The following is a 21,680-nucleotide window of genomic DNA, read 5'->3' on the forward strand; positions in this document are numbered from 1 at the left end:
GACCAAGAATAGTGTGGGAAGCCCCACACGTATCGCTGCTAGCTGCAGCTTCCCCTGATGAAGCAGAGAGAGGGAGAGCAGGTAGGAGAAGGAGAGTGGGCAGCTTGTTTTATGTTTAATTAGGACAGATTTGAGGTTGAGGAGCAGGTCAGTAGAAGAGGTCAGGTGGGGAGGTAAGAGGGAAAGGGAGATGATTATTTGGTTAGACGGTGCTGGGGTTTGGGGATAGCAAAGAAGAGTGAGGATTAGTGGAGCAAACACTGTGAGGTGATATGTAAACATGGTGAAGGATTGAAAGGGTTAATAGAAAAGCTAGAGCCAAGTAATAGGAAGTGCTTACTCAGCAGACATACCCGAAAGAGACTGATTCACAGTGTGGGGTCCTGACTCCTGTTGTGACTAAAGGGGGCTTTACACATAGCGATATCGCTAAAGCGTCACCGATTTTGTGACGCAGCAGCGATATCGCTACCGATATCGCTACATGTGATACTTACCTCCGACCGGCTCCCCGCTATCTATCGCTGATCGCGTGAGATCATCCATGTCCATTTCTCGTTGTCACCTTCCTGCTGGTGCCAACGAGCGAGCTATGGATGCGGGCGGAAGACAGCGGTCATCGCTTCGTCTGAAAGGTAAGTACGACCGCCGAGCATCGTTACATTGCTGGTGAGAGCTGCCATTTAGCGATGCACCAGCGATCCTGACTGGGTCCTATCGTGGTCGGGATCGCTGGTGCATCGCTAAATGTAAAGGTGCCTTAACTGCTGTTGAAATAACTGCAGCGTCTCTATACTTTAGCTGCATTGATACTTTTGCTGCAGGGAGACGCGTGCCAGACCCCACACGTGTGCACCCCTTAGGATGCTACTAAATATATAGGACTGAGTAGAGGATCAGGTGAGAGGGATTGTGGTAACTGGTTTGGGATAACTTAGCAATTGGCTAGCACACCATGGGGAGGTTAGATGATCAAAGTCACAGGGCATGTGCTCTGTTGAGAGAAACATCTATGATTGATCTCTGGAGGGTCCGAAACTCTGGGGTGCGTAGATTCTCGTGCTTCTCAGCGACTTTTTCAAGGATCGATTTGGCGTTGGGGGGACAACCAGATGTTAAGACTTGTGACAGATGTGGGATCTTTTACTAGATCGGTGTCTGACCATTCTCCTGTGTATGTTGTACTTGGTGAACAGGGTCAGATAATCAATAACAAACCCCCTTGGCGACTAAACCCCTTCTGGCTGCAGTTAATTGATAAAGGAGGTGATCTAGAGAAAGAGCTCCAAGAGTTCTTCAAGGTTAATAGTGGTACGGCCCATGAGGGAGTTGTTTGGGAGGCCATGAAAGCTTTCTTTAGGGGGCTTTGTATTAAAGGAATATCTAGGGTTCAGATGAAAACTAAGCAGGAAGATCAATGGGTATTCAGGGAACTGAGAGAGGCCGAGGAGGCACTGACCTTGAACCCATCCACTCAGGCAGAGGAGAGCCTTAAAAAGGTTCAGGTTGGAATAAATGCGCTGTCCTTACGGATGTCAGAATGAAAAAAGATGTTCCGAACTATGCAATACTTTGAAGAAGGAGAGAGACAGTCATCTCCTGGCCCTAGTGGCTGCTGCACAGAGAGACAGTGCTTATATAATTGCCTTGAGGAGAGACGATGGGCAGGAGGTTAGAGATACTGTGGGCATACTAGAGGTGATGGAGGGTTTTTATATTAGTTGATATAGATCACAGGCACATCCGACAGATACAGAGATTAGTGATTTCTTGGTTAGAGCGGAGTTTCCCAGATTGTCTGCAGAGAATCAGCAATTATTGGATAGACCGTTTAGCTTGGAGGAGTTGGAGGTTGCGTTGGCTTCTATGGCTAATGAAAAGGCTCCAGGGATGGATGACTTGCCTGGTGAAGTATACAAAAAATATGGGAAATTTTTGCTACCTGTTTTGCTGGAAGTATATAAGGCAGGGTTGGATAGAGGTGAACTTCCAGGGTCCATGCGGGAGGCAATTATTGTTGTGCTCCCTAAGAAAGGCAAGGACCCTACTGAGCCGGCCTCGTATCGCCCAATCTCACTACTAAAGACGGATGCAAAACTTCTGGCTAAAATGATGGCTAACCATCTTAATAAAGTTATAACATCTATAGTGCATGGGGATCAGGTAGGCTTTATGCCTAACAAGTCCACAGCAACAAATTTGAGGAGACTTTTTATTAATATGCAAGTGAAGGCGGATTGTAAAGGGCATAGAGCGATCTGGTTGTTGGACGCGGCCACAGCATTCGATAGCGTAGAATGGAAATACTTGTGGGCTACGTTGCAGCACATGGGCTTTGGGGAAGTGTTTATCAAATGGGTTCAGTTGCTATATACTGCTCCTAGGGCCAAGGTACATGTAAATGGGCAAATGTCTGAGGGGTTTTCCTTGTTTAGAGGCACACGACAGGGATGCCCTTTATTGTTTGCTATAGCAATAGAGTGATTAGAAGGGACCAAAATATTTTAGGATTTAAATATGGGATACATGAGGAAAAAGTGGCACTCTATGCTGACGACATGCTGCTATTTTTGGGAGATGCGGAAGGTTCCTTGGGGAGGGTTCTAGACGAATATGCCAGTATATCTGGGATCTGCATTAATTGGGATAAGTCCGCTTTGTTGCCGCTGAGTGGTGGGACTCTTGTAGGAGATCAGCCAACTCCAGTTCAAGTGGTTACAGAATTCACTTACTTGGGCATTAGGGTGTCAAATAATATTGAAGATTATGAAAGACTTAATTTGAACCTGCTGCTAGGTAAATTTAAACAGAAAATTACGGCAAGGAGGAAATTAAATTTAACAATGGCTGGGTGTGCTAACTTTATAAAGATGATACTTATGCCTCAGCTTTTGTATGTGCTACACAATGCACCGGTCTGGCTGCCTCAAAATAGATTTTATAAAATTAACGCCATTTTCCGTGATTTGATATGGAAAGGAGGTCGAACTCGTATTAAGTTGGAACTGTTGCAACATCCAAAAGATGATGGAGGTTTGGCGGTTCCCAACCCATGGCTGTATTATATTGGGTCCCAATGCCAGCATTTGATAGGATGGGGGGGATCATGATCTTATAAGCTCAGTGGGGAAGGTTATTTCTCATGTGGTAGGGAGGGGCCCGCTGCTGGCTGCTCTGGAGGCGGGTAAATTTCGTCTGAATCCTAAAAGGTTTCCAACTTTGGCATTGCTTGAAAAACTGTGGAAAAAAATAAAGCTATGGAGGGGTATAGGGGAATACACGAGATACGCAGCTTAAGGATGGCTTGTTTCACCTGCATGGAGAGTTCCTTTGACCGCATGTTTTCTTCACAGCAAAACCTTCCAAATGCAAGCACCACACCTCAAATCAACTCCAGGCCTTTTATCTGCTTAATTGAGAATGACATAATGAAGGGATTGCCCACACCTGTCCATGAAATAGCCTTGGAATCAATTGTACAATTACTTTTGGTCCCTATAAAAACAGGGTGGCACATGTTAAGGAGCTGAAACTCCTAAACCCTTCATCCAATTTTAATGTGGATACCCTCAAATGAAAGCTGAAAGTCTGAAATTAAACTGCATCTGAATTTTTTGTTTAAAATTCATTGTGGTAATGTCTAGAACCAAAATTAGAAAAATGTTGCCTCTGTCCGAATATATATGGACCTAACTGTACATATACTATCTTACGCTATTCCTATCTTAGTATTTAACCAGCAGTAAATTAATCTTCATGATATATTTTAATACATTAGTGGCACAGTGGGGTTGAAATCGCTATTGTATCATTGCTAATACAAAATTTTCAGTGGGGGCTGCGCTGCTATGGTCAGTGGAGACTTCCTGTTATTCGTGCGCGCTCTTGTACTGGTCATCTGAACACAGTGGACGACACATGCGCAGATTGAGAGATTCGCTTGCCAAAGATGATACTGTGCATGCGCTGCCGGTGTCATTTTATTGGAGTAAAAAAAAAAAATTGGCGCTGGCGCAGTAGTATCTATTGGAACACGATAGATACTATCGCACATGCGCCGCCGCCATTTTGATTAAGTTAATTTTTTTTAACTCAGCAATATTATAAACATAAACAGACATGCTACTGCATAGGCGCCGACACCATTTTGATGAAATAACATTTTTTTTCTAACCCCACAATAATATATGCAGCATGTAAAATAGGGGCAGGTCGCTGAGAGATCAGTGACTTGTCATAAGCCATACAGATAAATACATAAGCTGAGCACCACAAAGCCTCCCCCACAGGCCGCCCCGAAGCACCACATAAAGCCCTACCCACACACTGTCACGGAGCACCACATAAAGGCCCTGCCCACAGGCCGTCTCAGAGCACGAGAATCGCATTAACTGAAAACTGCAAATACAGATTATCAGTTTAACAGCATCAACCTGACACTGTCTGTAGTTTACTGAGCACAATCCTGCAGAGAGGTTCGCTTTAAACATTGTTGCACAATAAAATATAATTTGCCCATACGTATTATCACAGTGTACACTGCTACTAACTACCGTATACACTTATTATTAAGTAATATATAGTGCTGAAGTCTGAAATATTCTTTTAGCTGTGATAAATTAAACGAAGACAAAGTAGAAATGTTCAAGAACATCTCATTTATGTACTGTAACATTGAAGTCTTTATGTAATGCACATTTAATGCACCTTTTTAAATACAGGGCGAAGAAAAGAAATTACATGAAAAGCCTCTTCACTCTCCGTTATCTCCACCTTCGTCTGCTTCTGAACACATGAAGTGCAATATAATCAAAGCCCAGATGGAAGTTGCCTTGAGAGTGGGACCTCAGGTGTGTAGGCAGCATCATTCCTTCTCTTCTAATAAATGTGCTGTAGTCGAGATAGCAAAATTATTATTGCTGGCTCATTTATGCTTTGCCTTAGGCTTTGTTCACATCTGCTCTATTATTTCTATATTTCTGAGCTATTATAAGAACAGAAATCCAAAAATTGTCAGTTTGTAGTTCAGAACTCACAGGAGGCACCCCAACAGAACTTCACAGACGCCGTTGACAATAGTGGAGTCTCCTGGGTTTTCACCATGGTACTCGTCACTTCACTGGACAAAACAGCACAGACTGCTGCACTATGCTGACATTTTGAATGGACTCTGCCACAGAACCTCTCCTGCAGTTGTGAACAGAGCTGTATATTCTCAATTATATCTCTTTGTAGTTTTGAATGGGATTTTTCTTGTCATATGATGTCTAAATATTTTTCAGTTTCTCTTTGATTTGGGAGGGATGCACTTTATGAATATATGGAGATACTACTCACCCTTTATGAATATACTAGCTGAAGGCGTTGCCTGGGCATAGTAACCAACTGTGGTTAGTTAGAACAAATTATAATGATTATATGCACATAAAAACATTTCACATCATATATTCAACACTACAGATTTGCAGCACAAATTAACTAAACGATTACCCAAGTATTGATAGTATTTTATTTTCAACTCATTCAAGAGCCTTTTGATAAACAACATGTGTATCTGTGTATCTAACCCTATCCTGTGTGATAATGTCTGCTGAGCTGTGTACCTAATCCTCTCCTGTGTGATACTTTCTGCTGAGCTGTGTATCTAATCCTATCATGTGTTACTGACTGCTCAGCCGTGTATCTAATCCTATCCTGTGTGATACTGACTGCTGAGCCTTGTATCTAATCCTATCCTGTGTGATACTGACTGCTGAGCCTTGTATCTAATCCTATCCTGTGTGATACTGACTGCTGAGCCATGTATCTAACCTTATCCTGTGTGATAATGTCTGCTGAGCTGTGTACCTAATCCTCTCCTGTGTGATACTTTCTGCTGAGCTGTGTATCTAATCCTATCATGTGTTACTGACTGCTCAGCCGTGTATCTAACCCTATCCTGTGTGATACTGACTGCTGAGCTGTGTATCTAATCCTATCCTGTGTGATACTGACTGCTGAGCTGTGTATCTAATACTATTCTGTGTGATACTGTGTGCTGAGCCGTGTATCTAATCCTATCCTGTGTGATACTGTCTGCTGAGCCGTGTATCTAATCCTATCCTGTGTGATACTGACTGCTGAGCAGTGTATCTAATACTATTCTGTGTGATACTGTGTGCTGAGCTGTGTATCTAATCCTATCCTGTGTGATACTGTCTGCTCAGCCGTGTATCTAATCCTATCCTGTGTGATACTGACTGCTGAGCTGTGTATCTAATACTATTCTGTGTGATACTGTGTGCTGAGCTGTGTATCTAATCCTATCCTGTGTGATACTGTCTGCTGAGCCGTGTATCTAATCCTATCCTGTGTGATACTTTCTGCTGAGTTGTGTATCTAATCCTATCATGTGTTACTGACTGCTGAGCCGTGTATCTAATCCTATCCTGTGTGATACTGACTGCTGAGCCGTGTATCTAATCCTATCCTGTGTGATACTGACTGCTGAGCCGTGTATCTAATCCTATCCTGTGTGATACTGGGCTCCCCCTGCAGTCTGTGTCAGAGGGTGGTCTATGTTGGCACGGTAATAAATTGTGTTATTTCCAGCTTTACAGAAGGACGATAACACCATAGAAATGATAAGAATAATAGGCAAAATTGTTTGGTGAATTGGAATGCGCAGGGTTAAAATTTCGCTTCACAACATAGCTTAGGACGCTCTCGGGGTCCAGACGTGTGACTGTGCAAAATTTTGTGGCTGTAGCTGTGACGGTGCAGATGCCAATCCCGGACATGCACACACATACACATAGAGCTTTATATATTAGATGGAGATACAACTCAAATCATTAAATACCACTGATATGGTTTTGTGAATAATGAGTTTTACTGTATGTAAGTTCTCAATAAATATATAGAATTTAAAAACTTTTTCAGCGTTAATACCATATAGTAAACTAGGTTCTCATTTACACAATACATTGTAATATATATATATATATATACACAGTATATATATATATATATATATATATATATATCGATGTTCCAAATACTGTTTTCATATGTACATTATATGGCATTGTACCCATATACATTTGAATACGTATGCATCTGATGCATACACCACACATACAGTACATATACAAACATACAAATATGAGCCTAGCTTTGGCAATACAGCAGTGAAGGCCTTGAAAGTGGCATATTATAGTTACTTGATAGCATTAACCATGGCCTGGAAAATCTGCTTACCTGTTTACCCCTGTACAGAACAATAAAAAATATTTGGGATGGTATTCTCATAGTTTTATGACTGAAAGAAGGCACATGTTCAGCATAATCTAACATTGATCCAGAGGAGTCAAAAACATCATGTGTCCGATGCTATTTTCCAACTTATGGCAATTAGACTAGTTCCCTGGATCAACATTCAATCTCCAGAATTGAGAAAGCTATCCCAGCCCTCAATGAACTCTTTAGTGATTTGACCATGGAAGCATGTTGTGACAGAGTGGTTCATTGTCTCACTGCTCTTACAGTAAAGAGTTGATGTCTGTGATTGTGATTAATCCTTCTTTCCTCTAGATATAGAGGATGCCCCTTGTCACAGTTACAGGTCTAGCTGTGAAAACATCATTAGAAAGATCTCTGAACGGTCCCTTCATATACTGTATTTGTTAATTGTAATAAGATCACCATTAAGTATTAGTTTCTCCAAACTGAATAACCCCAAATGTAATAATCTGTCTTGGTATTGTAGTTCACTCATTCTCTTAATAACCTTGGTTGCTCTTCTCTGCACCCGCTGTAATTCTTATACATCGGTACTAGTGATGAGCGAATACATTTGGCACTATTTGTTACTCGCATGAATAGTAAGGTATTCGGGCTATTCGTTACTCAGTGCGTAATTAGGTATAGTCAAGTGACCCGCCCAGCATGTTTGGCGCTTTATGTACAGCCAATTAACATGCTGGGCTTGAAAATTAAATTGATAAAGCAGTTTTATTCTTCGGGTCAGTATGGTTACAGCGATACCTCATTTATGTCTTTTTTTATGTTTTGATGCTTTTATGCAATGAAAATAGTTTTATATAAAAATTAATTATTTTTGCATCGCTTTATTCTGCGAGCTATAACTTTTTTATTTTTCACTGATGATGCTGTGTCACAGCTCATTTTTTGCGGGACAAGATGACGTTTTCAGCGGTACCATGTTTATTTATATTCGTCTTTTTGATTGCGGGTTATTGCACTTTTTGTTCGGTGGTATGATAAAGCATTGCTTTTTGCTTCTTTTTATTTTTTTTAAGGGGTGGCTAGGGTTTGGGCTAGGGCAAGGCTGTGTGCACACGATGCAGATTCTGCTGCGGATTTTTCCTCGCAGATTTGGCTAAATCCGCACGTAATTCCGCAGGTCAAATGACCTGCGGATTTAATGCGGATTAGCCTATGGATTTCCCCTGCATTTTGACACCTGATAATGGAGCAGGTGTCAAACCGCTGTGCATTCCGCACAAAGAAGTGACATGCTGCGGATTCAAAACCGGAGCAAATCCGCATGGAAAAATCTGCAGCATGTGCACTGCGCGTTTCATTTGCAATTGAGTATAAAGATACTGTACAATGCAGCAGAAACTGCTGTGGATCCGCGGGGCCAAATCCGCTGTGGATCCGGAGCAGAATCCGCAATGTGTGCACACATCCTTAGGGTTAGGGCTAGGGTTAGGGCTGAGATTAGGGTTAGGGGTGTGTTGGGGTTAGGGTTGAAGTTAGAATTGGGCGGATTCCACTGTTTGGGCACATCAGGGGCTCTCCAAACGCAACATGGTGTCTGATCTCAATTCCAGCCAATTCTGCGTTCAAAAGGTCAAACGATGCTCTTTCCTTTCCAAGCTTTGCCAAGCGCCCAAACAGTGGTTTACCCCCACATATGGGGTATCAGCCTACACAGGACAAATTGCACAACATATTTTGGGGTCCAATTTCTCCTGTTACTCTTGGAAAAATAAAAAATTGGGGGCAGAATTATCATTTCTGTGAAAAAAAATATGATTTTTTTATTTTTATGGCTCTATGTTATAAACTTCTGTGAAGCACTTGGGGGTTCAAAGTGCTCACCACACATCTAGATAAATTCAATGGGGGGGTATAGTTTTCAAAATGGGGTCACATGTGGGGGGTTTCCACAGTTTAGGCACATCAGGGGCTCTCCAAAGGCAACATGACACCCGCAGACCATTCCATCAAAGTCTGCATTCCAAAACGTTACTACTTCCCTTCCGAGCCCCGATGTGTGCCCATACAGTAGTTTTCTCCCACATATGGGATATCAGAGTACTCATGACAAATTGGACAACAACTTTTGGGGTCCAATTTCTCCTGTTACCCTTGGTAAAATTAAAAAATTGGGGACTAAATGATCAACTTTGTGGAAAAAATATGATTTTTTTATTTTCACGCCCGGGCGTTATAAACTTCTGTGAAGCACTTGGGGGTTCACAGTGCTCACCACACATCTAGATAGGTTCCTTTGGGGGTCTAGTTTCCAAAATGGGGTCATTTATGAGGTGTTTCGACTGTTTTGGCACATCAGGGGCTTTCCAAGTGCGATATGGCGTCCGATCTCAATTCCAGCCAAAAAAGTCAAATGGCGCTGCTTCCCTTACGAGCTCTGCCATGCGCCCAAATAGTCATTTATCCCACATATGGGGTATCAGCATACTCAGGACAAATGTCATAATAACTTTTGGGGTCCTGTTACCCTTGGGAAAATAAAAGTTGGGGGTGAAAAGATCATTTTTGTGGGAAAAATATGATTTTTTTAATTGTACGACTGTACGTTATAAACTTGTGTGAAGCCCATGGGGGTTCAAAGTTCTCACCACACATCTAGATAAGCTCCTTAAGGGGTCTAGTTTCCAAAATGGTGTCATTTGTTGGGAGTTTCCACTGTTTTGGCACATCAGGGGCTTTCCAAACACGACACGGCGTCCGATCTCAATTCCAGCCAAAAAAGTCAAATGGCGTTGCTTCCCTTCCGAGCTCTGCCATGCGCCCAAATAGTCGTTTATATCCAAATATGGGGTATCACCGTACTCAGGACAAATTGCACAATAACTTTTGGGGTCCTGTTACCCTTGGGAAAATAAAAATTGGGGGTGAAAAGATCATTTTTGTGGAAAAAAAAATTGTGATTTTTTAATTGTACGGCTGTACGTTATAAACTTCTGTGAAGCCCTTGGGGGTTCAAAGTTCTCACCACATATCTAGATAAGTTTCTTTGGGGGTCTAGTTTCCAAAATGGGGTCACTTGTGGGGGGTTTCCACTGTTTAGGCACATCAGGGGCTCTCCAAACATGACATGGCATCCGATCTGAATTCCAGCCAATTTTGTGCTGAAAAAGTGAAACGGCGCTCCTTCCCTTCTGAGCTCTGCCATGCGCCGAAACAGTGGTTCCCCCCAGATATCAGGTATCAGCGTACTCAGGACCATTTGCACAATAACTTTTGCAGTCCAATTTCTTCTGTTACCCTTGGTAAAATAAAAAACAATTGGACCTGAAGTAATTATTTTGTGAAAAAAAGTTAAATGTTCATTTTTTTTTTTTTAAATATTAAAAAAATTCCTGTGACGCACCTGAAGGGTTAATAAACTTCTTGAATGTGGTTTTGAGCACCTTGAAGGGTGCAGTTTTTAGAATGGTGTCACTTTTGGGTATTTTCTATCATATAAACCCCTCAAAGTGACTTCAAATGTGATTTGGTCCCTAAAAATAAAATGGTGTTGAAAAAATGAGAAATCGCTGGTCAACTTTTAACCCTTACAACTTCCTAACAGAAAAAAATTTTGGTTCCCAAATTGTGCTTATGTAAAGTAAACATGTGGGAAATGTTATTTATTAAGTGTGTTATGTGCCATATCTCTGTGATTTAAGGGCATAAAAATTCAAATTTGGAAAATTGTGAAATGTTCAAAATTTTTGCCAAATTCCGCTTTTTTCACAAATAAACACAAGTTATATGAATGAAATTTTACCACTAACATGAAGTACAATATGTCACGAGAAAACAATGTTAGAATCACCGGGATCCATGGAAGCATTCCAAAGTTATTACCTCATAAAGGGACAGTGGTCAGAATTGTAAAAATTGGCCCAGTCATTAACGTGCAAACCACCCTTGGGGGTTAAGGGATTAACAGCTTCTGAGAGTGAAGATTTGTCCTCTATTAGCAATGGAGACAGAGTAGGGAATTATTTTATACAAGGAAGAGGGAAAGTCAGGCACCTGGGTTTTATCATTGCAAGTGCATGCTGCAGATCTTTGCTAGTTTGCATTGTGTTGTATAGTGTAGGAACAGACTGTGGGATTAGGGGGGAATAGGGAAGGTTTCATCCAGTACCATAATATACAAAACAGCTCTTTTTAGAGCCAAATAATATTACTCCGCACCAGCATATACTAAACAAATTTTTTAGGAGCTACATAATATTCCTGCGTACCAGCATATACTAAACTGCTTTTTTTACAGCTAAAAAAAACACAAAAATTGAGCTTGGTTTGAGTGGATACACATGCAGCATATAAATGCATGTTGACATTGGCCATAAAACATAAAACCTGCAAAAGACAGTGAGCAAAAATCCTGCTGTAACTAAATAAGTAAAAGCAAACGTGCATCTAAATAATACAGAGTTTTTAGTAATACTGTTTTTGATCAAAAGTAGCATGAAAGCCATCCCACCACGACACGGTAACTCTGTTCGGGATAGTCCTACACAGTCTAATATTAAAAACCTTGCCTTGTGTCAAAGTTGACCTCAATGTGTGAACAAGGGCAGACAAAAGGACTGGGTCCCAAACAGTAGACACCAGTCTGGGGAAGCCTTTTTTCTTTGTATTTTTGCATTCTGTGCAAGCTGAGGTGTGGCCTCCATCTCCTGAGCTGGAAATTGTATATAAGGCTTCCCCAGACTGGTGTTTACTGTTTGGGACCCGGTCCTTTTGTCTGCCCTTGTTCACACATTGAGGTCAACTTTGACACAAGGCAAGGTTTTTAATATTAGACAGTGTAGGACTATCCCGAACAGAGTTACCGTGTCGTGGTGGGAAGGCTTTCATGCTACTTTTGATCAAAAACAGTATTACTAAAAACTCTATTATTTAGATGCACTTTTACTTATTTAGTTACAGCAGGGTTTTTGCTCATTTTGTCTTTTGCAGGTTTTTTTTTTTACAGCTAAATAATATTCCTCAGTGCCAGCATATATGAGTACTAAACATCTTTTTAAAAAGCAATCAGCAAACAGAGAGAAACAGCAAAACTGCACTCAAGCAAAGTCTACTCACTGGTGGAGATATGGATGTCTGAAAGCCGGGAGTCTGGGTGATATTCAAAACGGTTAGTCCGGTGCTTGCATGACACCACACATAGTATTAAGCCAAAAAATGAAGAAAAATGCAGCACTCGTGGAATCCGTTGAAAAACCATAGTCCTTTATTGAATTAGTTGGACAAGGTCAGCATGAGGGCTAGGTACGTGAGCAGCATGCAGGGAAAAAGACTACAGCTGTTTCATGTTACACAAGCTTCAACAGGTCCAGATGCATCAATTACGACGTCATATCCTTTTATAAGGCTTGTAATAAAAAAATTACCATACAACATTTACATATTCAAATTAAAAACAGCAATAAATGCAAAAAATTTTTTTAAAAAACAATGCAAAAAATGCATCCAATTTACTGATTGTAGGTTATCAACAAATATATTAAAGCAATATTATAGGAACACAGAATAATCTAATCTATCATTTAACCCCAAAGCTCCTTGTGCATTGGTTTTGATAATCCACCTTGCTTCACGTTGCAATAATAATTTATTGTGATCACCACCTCCTGGTGGGAATTTCATCACTTCTAAACCTGCAAACTTCAAACAAGATGGGTTAGATCCATACGCCTCCTGTATATGCTTTATTGCTGTTTTTAGTTTGAATATGTAAATGTAGTATGGTAATTTTTTTATTACAAGCCTTATATATTTTGCAATGGGGAAAGATGTACTCCCTATCTCTAGCAATTATAACAACTGCAAAATGTTTTGTGATGTCCCCATCTCGGTTTCTTTCAGCGTGTATGATACAGACCCCTTGGGTAATTTTTAGAAACCTTTGTACATTGTACAATGGTCAAATCTTTACTGTCAATTTCTTTATATTCTACTATTATATTTTTTTAATGTGTTGCCCTTCTCACGGTCTCTTTAAGCATGTATCTGGGAGCCTGATGTTGATTTTTGGGTCTGCACTTGGACATTGTGGAACATCAATGCATTAATATCTTCAGGTTTCAGCCTTACACAAAATAATAATATGAGTAATGAAACATGCTCTATATATATGCACACACATCCCTTTATAAAGGGAAATTCGACATAATACCTCTATTAGCATACGCCATATGCTGCTGACATACGCAGCACCACAGTAGGTGGGCAGAACACCTTGGCACAAAATCTGTGTCTGAGGGTGAAACCACTGGCCCTTCCCTCGTGTTACATCCTTCTCAACCTGCTGTCCAGGAAGCAGGCGCTTTCCCACAACCTGCAGTTGCACAGACATAACAGTCAGCAACCACATCAAGTTTGTTGTCCCAGCACAGCATTTAGTTGTCTCTTGTCAACATATACTGTATGTCTCTCCTGAAATTGTTAGTTAGATAGGGCGTACATATTCGTTAGCACTTTACATTGCCGATGCTGGACAAAGACCATTCCTGGCTTTTCCAGGCTCCTAAATGAGACTTGTGACTCTTTATTAAACTGTTGTTAACTTAAATTTTATAAATTTTGGTAAAAAAATGGTGGTGTGGTATTGGCCAGTTTCTGTACATTTTAAGCAGGTCAAAGAGACTGTGCTAATACGTTCCATAGACATATTCAGGCCGCAGCCTTACATATATTGGAACATGGTCGTTGCCACCCTAAGACCTTTACCTGAGCTCTGTAGCACTGCCTGTCAAGCTGAGTAACACACTCCACAGACCTCGTCACTCTCTGGGACATATCCTGTAACTATATTGTTGATCAAATCCATGTAAACAATAAATTCTACCTTGTTGGGTAGTTTCCAGAAGAAGTGTGTAGACTTGTGCAGGTTGGTCAATGACATTCCTGTCTCTTTCTCTTGAGGAGGCTGCTTCAAAGTAAAATGAGGCTTGGACATGTTCCTGACAGACTGACCACAATACAGGTCCTCGCATGCATACACTGTATTCATAATTTAATTCTAATGCTTTTGGTGTCTGGTAGAATACAATTTACTGACATTGAGCATGCAGCTCCCCCAAGTCCTGTATTATATTCACCTTACAGCGGCTTACCCGCTATGACAATGGCTCCATTGGGATCCGGTGGCCAAAATGAACTGTGGAGCTCACAAAACTCAGGTTTCACAGTACTTGCTGGCCCTCTGAAAATGTCAAGCGAGGGCCGCATAATGACATGATGGTGGACGTGGCGGTGGTTTTGGACGAAGCCCAAAATTCAAATGGGCATGTTTTGGCTGACATTGTAAAGTGATGGGGAAGTGTGCATTCCACTATCTAGCTAACAATTTTGAATGAGGGAGGGACCTCCCAATTGTGAGAGCTCTCCCAAGTGTATGATACAGGGTCACCTCAGGGCCCTTCCCAAACTCAGGTTTCACGACACCTGCTGGTCTTCTGAAAGTGTCAAGCGAGGGCCGCATCATGACATGGCAGTGGACATGATGGTGGTGGTGGCAGGCGAAGCCCAAATTTCAAATGGGCATGTTTTAGCTGGCGTTGTAAAGTGATGGGGAAAATGTATTCCACTATCTAGCTAACAATTTTGAATGAGGGAGGGACCTTCCCAATGTAGGAGTGACAGCTTTCCCAAATGTATGATGCAGGGCCACCTGAGGGCCCTTCCCAAACTCAGGTTTCACGGCACCTGCTGGCCCTCTGAAAATGTCAATTGAGGGCCTCATAATGACATGGCGGTGAACGTGGTGGTGGTGGCGGGCGAGGCTCAAAATTCAAATGGGCATGTTTTAGCTGGCATTGTAAAGTGAAGGGGAATATGTATTTCACTATCTAGCTAACAATATTGAATGAGGGAGGGACCTCACAAATCTAGGAGTGAGAGCCCTCACAAATGTGAAGGGAAAAACTAAAGCCAAAATGCTCCATGTGAACATATGCTAAAGGGGAGATATAATTATTTTTTTGCGTGTTATATTCATGTAATTATGAAGGAAAAAAGTTTCCTTACGTTTTTCCCTTAACCCCCTCCCGACATGCGCTGTACTAGTAGTGCTCCGCTGGAGATGCATTCCTGCAAACAGCAGTACTAGCGACCTCACGCTGGCACCTCGTAGCAATGCCCACGATTGGTACTAGCTACCAATCGTGGGCATTTAACCCCTCTGATGCCGCTGTCAGTAGTGACAGCGGCATAGAGAAGCATCGTGCAGGAAAAGAGCTCCCTGCGCGCTTCGATCAGGACAACGCTATGCGATAGTGTTGTCCTGATGGTATCCATGGATACCCTGGCCCCAAAATGAGGTCCTGCAGGGAAGTTGGCTTGTGAGTGCCTGTTGAGAGCAGGCGTCGGCATGCCTCCTTCCCTTCCTGTTTGATTTTTGTATGAAATAGTTTTTATTGTGTAAAAGCGCCAAAACATGAAAAACTATATAAATGATTCTGCTTTTCTAGCACTTAAGGTTTCTTTATGTGGAATCCGCAAACTAGTCTAGGAAAAGCTGTGCTCCATGAGGCAAATAGCGCTTTGTAACTCCCGAGTCTCTCCATATGGCTAAGCAGTACTGTACAGCCATATATGTGGTATTTCTACATTCAGCAGAAATTGTGGGACAAATTCTGGTGCCATTTTTACCCATTTCCCAGTGTGAAAATGCAAAACTTGGAGCTAACACACAATCTTGGTTGTAAAACTGTAGATTATTTTTTCTTCACTGCCCAATGGTATAAAGGTCTGTGGCACACCTGTGGTGTCAATATCACTGCATCCCTAGATTTATTGAGAGGTTTAAATGGTAAAATGGGGTCACTTATGGGGGATTCTGCTGTTCTGGCACCTAAGTGGTTCTACCGATGTAACATGGCACCCTCAGACAATTGCAGCAAATTGCACTTCTTCCCTTCTGAGCTTTGTACTATGTCTCAAAAGTAGTTGTCGACCACATATGAGGTATCGGTGAACTCAGGAGAAATTCCACAACAAACTTTGGGGTCCATTTTCTCCTTTTCCCTTTGTTAAAATACAAAATTTGTGGGGGGTTTCCACTGTTTAGGCACATCAGGGGCTCTGCAAATGTGACATGGTAACCGCTAATTATTCCATCATATTTTACATTCAAAAAGTCAAATGGGGCTCCTTTCCTTCTAAGCCCTGCCGTGCACCCAAACAGTTGATTTCCTCCACATATTGGGTATCTACGCATTCAGGAGAAATTGCACAACAATTTGCAAGGAGCAATTTCTCTTGTTACTCTTATGAAAATGCTAAATTTGGAGCTAAACAAGATTTATCTGGGAAAAATGTGACTTTTTTATTTTCACGGCTTGACGTTATAAGCTTCTGTGAAGCACATGTGGGTTCAAGGTGCTCAAGACACATCTAGACAAGTTCCCTAAGAGGTCTAGTTTCCAAAAATGGTGTCACTTGTGGGGGGTTTCCACTGTTTAGGCACATCAGGGGCTCTCCAAACATGCATGGCGTCTGCAAATTATGCCAGCAAATTTTACAATCAAAAAATGAAATGGCGCTCTTTCCCTTCCAAGCCCTGCCGTGTGCCCAAACATTAGACTTCCCCCACATATGGGGTATCGGCATGTTCAGGAGAAATTGCACAACAAAATGTATGGTCCAATTTCGACTGTTAACCTTGCAAAGGTAAAAAAAATTAAGTCTAAAGGAAAATTTTTGTGAAAGAAAAGTAAATGTTTATTTTTTCTTCCACATTCCAAAAATTCCTGTGATGCACCTGAAGGGTTAATAAACTTCTTGAATGTGGTTTTGAGTATGCTGAGGGATGCAGTTTTTAGAATTGTGATGTCACGGGTGACTGGATACTCCGCCTCCAGTAGGGCGAATTTCTATGACACCCGTGACCCTGGATACACCGCCTCCAGCAGGGCGAATTTCTATGACACCCGTGACCCTGGATACACCGCCTCCAGCAGGGCGAATTAAAACAAAGAAACGTGCAGTCAGATACACCGCCTTCAGAAGGCGAATTTCAATAGTTACACGTGTATCTGGATACACCGCCTCCAGCAAGGCGAATTTACAGAGATAAGGGAAACACCAGGGAAACCGATACAATGGAGGGCCCTGCAATAGGGAACGGGGACGTGGAGACCTGCTGCACTCCCCTGAGTCAGTGTCTCTACACTCCTGATGGTCCCTAGGCAGGTTCTGCACCTGGCGACGAGCAGGATACCTAAAAACCCTAGCTCGCCCTGCACCTATCCCTTTCTAATGAATTGGAAGGTGCAGAAACTAATCCCACCACTGCACTAAAACACACATAAGGAAAGTTACAAACAGGGAAAACCACTTAGCTTTGCTCTGTTGCTATTGGTCCCAGCAACAGAGTCCAGCACCTGAGTGCTGCTTTTCTCCTGAATAGCTGCTATTTCACCAAAGCTTTGTCAGAGCTGCAAGGAATTCCTCACTGTTGCTCCTTCCACACCAGGACTCTGACTGAGCTGCAAGGAACTCTTCTCTAGCTCCTTCCTCCACCAAGGATGATTGGAAATGACCAATATCACCAACAGTCAGTGAGACCACCTGAATCTCCTTTATAGGCAAGCGCCAGAGCAATCACACCTGCTAGTGATTCCCGTGTAATAATACTAGCCACCACCGGGGGGAAAAACTAGAACTAAAGACACCACTGTGTAATGACCCTAATGGCCACCGGGGTCAAAACTAACTTGAAGCAAACAGCTTAAAGGAAATAAAAAGGTTACATGTGCTTTTATCTGTCACAATCCAGCATAGATCGTGATAATAATGGTGTCGTTTTTGGGTATGTTCTGTCATATAGGACCTCAACGTGACTTCAAATGTGAGGTGGTCCCTAAAAAAATGGTTTTACAAATTTTGTTGCAAAAATGAGAAATCGCTGATCAACTTTTAACCCTTATAACTTCCTAAAAAAGAAAATCATGTTCCCAAAATTGTGCTGATGTAACGTAGACATGTGGGAAATGTTATTTATTAACTAATTTGTGTGATATGACTCTCTGATTTAATGCATAAAAATTAAAAGTTTGAAAATTGCAAAATTTCAAAAATTATTGCCAAATTTCCATTTTTTTTAAATAAATGCAAGACGTATCAAAGAAATTGCATGACTATCATAAAGTACAATATGTCACGAGAAAACATTCTCATAATTACCGTAATCCGTTGAAGTACTCCAGAGTTATGACATCAAAAAGTGACAGTGGTCAGAATTGTAAAAATTGGCCTGGTCAGGAAGGTAAAAACAAGCTTCGGGGTGAAGGGGTTAAAAAAAATTAGTTTGTTTTGGAAGGTTTTCTTATAAATCTGTAAAACTGGCGTGATAGTCTAACAACACTCTTCCCAGATACATATATGAGTTAGAAAGGCATGCAGGCATCTTCTCTATGCTGTTCACATTTAGTTTTAGCACTTTCCCATCCATTTCAGCTTTTTTTCTCAGGCCCCCAGACCTGTTTGTTGGGTCCAGCAGAAAAATATTCGGCTTTCCCATTGACTTGCATTGGATTCGTCATTCGGATATTAGAAATTGTTCATGACGATTTGCCTGAATATTTCACTATTTGTTCATCACTAATTGGAACCAACCTAAATTGTACACAGTATTCTGAGTGTTGGCGCACCAGTGAGTTGCATTGAAGCAAAATTATGTTCTTGTCCTGTATACAAGGGCTACCATTTCTCCTTGCGGAGACATGTCAAACCTGACATGCCAAGATGAGCAGATTTTTAAGCACTTAAATGCTCATCTGGGAAATATGCAAATTGCCTCTTCAGAATGGAAAAGATTTTAATGAGCCTTGTCACATGACTTTTGTCCTGAGCATCTATACCTATTTTATTGCGTCCCATAATTTTATTTGCCATTGGCAGCAGCTGCCTGGCACTGGTGACTAAAGAAAAATCTGCTATCCATCATACACCCAAGCCCTTTTGAGTGAAAGTTTGAGTGTTTTTATAGTTGAGTATAATTGCAAATTTTGATTCCTTGTCCCAGTTGCTATTTTTTTGGCCCTAGCCTCCAGCTTGCATAAATCTCACTATAATATTAAATTATCCTCCTATGTATTGGTGTCCTTGTAGAGTTTAGTGTCATCTGGAAATATTGAGGTTCTACTCTGTATGGCCTCTGCAAGGTCATTTAAAGGGAACTTTGTTATGATTAGGTAACCGAGGAGGACAACGGGGAATAGACTAGGCAACCAGATCACCAGAGAGGTTGGTAGCTAGCGGATTGCAGGCCCCTAAACTGACAACACAACTAGAATTAGCCGTGGGATGTACCTACCATGCTCTAGACGCCTCGGCACACCCACAGAATTAACTAAGCCTAAAGAGAGAAATGGGAAAGCTAAACTGCCCCGGAATAGAACCCCAAAGGAATAGATAGCCCCCGAACTTATATTGCCGGTGAGACAAGATGAAGCACAAAACACAGGCAGATACTAGAGTAAGCAAATGATGGGACCCAAACTGTCTAGATAGAACAGGACAGGAAAGGACACTGTCTGCAATCACACAAAAAACCCTAAGAAAAATCCAACACGTCTGATATGCAAAAATACTGGGGCCACACAACCTCTCCCCCACTAAATCAGAACTCTGGTGTGAACTGGTTACTAAAAAGACTATCATACGCTGTGGCACATGGAACAGAGTCCAGCACAGGTCCCAACAGGGAACCAGGCTGAACTCACACCAGCTAAGCAAAAATCAGAGACAAGCAAAAATGGATCCAATGCAAAAAAAAGATTCAAGAAGACAAATAACTTATCTGAAAGATGCAGGACGAAGCAGGAGACAAGCAGACTTCAAAATATGCTCAGGAAGCAAACCAAATCACTGGCAAGAGCTGATGGAAGGTTGTTCACTTAAATCTCCCCAGTCTGTAATACCTGTCCTCCAATCATCCTGCTCAGGTGATTGACTTCTGTCAGCTAGACCAGCTCCATTACCCACAGCAACCACCAAAGGGAGCCCAAACTCAGAAGCCAGGTCAAAAGTGTTCACAACAGAACTTGTCACTAGAGATGAGCGACTTTACTTTTTTTAGGGTTGAGTCGGGTTTCATGAAACCCGACTTTCTCAAAAGTCAAGTCGAACGAAATTGGCTGACTATAGTGAAAAGTCAGGGGTCCGACTGAAACACGAAACCCAATGCAAGTCAATGGGGAAGCAAAGTCGGCAGGGAGTGGAGGACAGTAAACACACCTACAGTGCCCATTTCAATGCCAACAACATCAATTGTTATTACTTAAGCTTGTCAACCTTAATTTACTTTATAATAATAGTTACGCATTGAAAACTTGGGGTTATTTGGCTAAAGTTGTGGGGGGGGGGTAGGGCTGGCTCCAGGTTTTCGTGTGCCCCGGCCAAAGAGTGTCAGTGCGCCCCTTTAACACATACCACAATTCATGATGCTCCGATACGGCACAGAAATATAGGCATAGTACAATGAAAAATACTTAACTTCTTACATGACATGACTGATATATCTATTTTAAATTCTACAATAGCTCAAAAAATGGACAGTATATTACTCCATACAGTATTATGGCCACCACATGGTGTGCCATACAGAATAATGAGCCCCATATATTTCTCCACACAGAATAATTGGTCCCATATAATGTTCCATACAGTATATGATGAGCTCCACATAATGCTACAGTATATGATGGTCTCCATGGATGATGCTCCAGTGTGTTATGGGCCCAAATAATGCTCCATATATAATGGGCCCCATTTCTAATGCCCCAGTGTATAATGGGCGCCATAGATGTTGCTCCAGTGTCTGTTGTCCCCCATTTGGAATGCTCCAGTATATGATGGGCCTCATGGATGATGCTCCAGTGTATGATGGGCCCAAATAATGCTCCATATATAATGAGCCCCATTTCTAATGCTCCAGTGTATAATGGGCCCTGTAAATGCTGCTCCAGTGTCTGATGTCCCCCATTTGGAATGCTCCAGTAAATGATGGGCCTCATGGATGAGCCTCCAGTGTATGATGGGCCCAAATAATGCTCCATATATAATGAGCCCCATTTCTAATGCTCCAGTGTATAATGGGCCCCGTAAATGCTGCTCAAGTGTCTGATGTCCCCCATTTGGAATGCTCCAGTATATGATGGGACTCATGGATGATGCTCCAGTGAATGATGGGCCCAAATAATGCTCCATATATAATCTGCCCCATTTAGAATGCTCCAGTATATGATGGGCCCCATGGATGATGCTCCATTGTGTTATGGGCCCAAATAATGCTCCATATATAATGGGCCCCATTTCTAATGCTCCAGTGTATAATGGGCCTCATAGATGCTGCTCCAGTGTCTGATCTACCCCATTTAGAATGCTCCAGTATATGATGGGCCTCAAGGATGATGCTC

The 21,680-nt window shown here is 41.8% G+C and overlaps 1 protein-coding gene across 1 annotated transcript in view; it reads left to right on the forward strand.

The window, feature by feature from the left end:
* EPB41L4B (erythrocyte membrane protein band 4.1 like 4B) overlaps positions 1–21,680 on the forward strand; it is a 1,031,490-nt gene that overhangs the window by 791,030 nt on the left and 218,780 nt on the right. Inside the window, exon 19 of the mRNA XM_073587745.1 lies at positions 4,722–4,850. Coding sequence (XP_073443846.1) covers positions 4,722–4,850 — 129 coding nt within the window. The remainder of the gene's footprint in view (positions 1–4,721; positions 4,851–21,680) is intronic.

Source organism: Dendrobates tinctorius, unplaced genomic scaffold (assembly GCF_039654945.1).
Source record: "Dendrobates tinctorius isolate UK_male_01 unplaced genomic scaffold, ASM3965494v1 ptg000102l, whole genome shotgun sequence".
NCBI classification, from domain to species: Eukaryota; Metazoa; Chordata; class Amphibia; order Anura; family Dendrobatidae; genus Dendrobates; species Dendrobates tinctorius.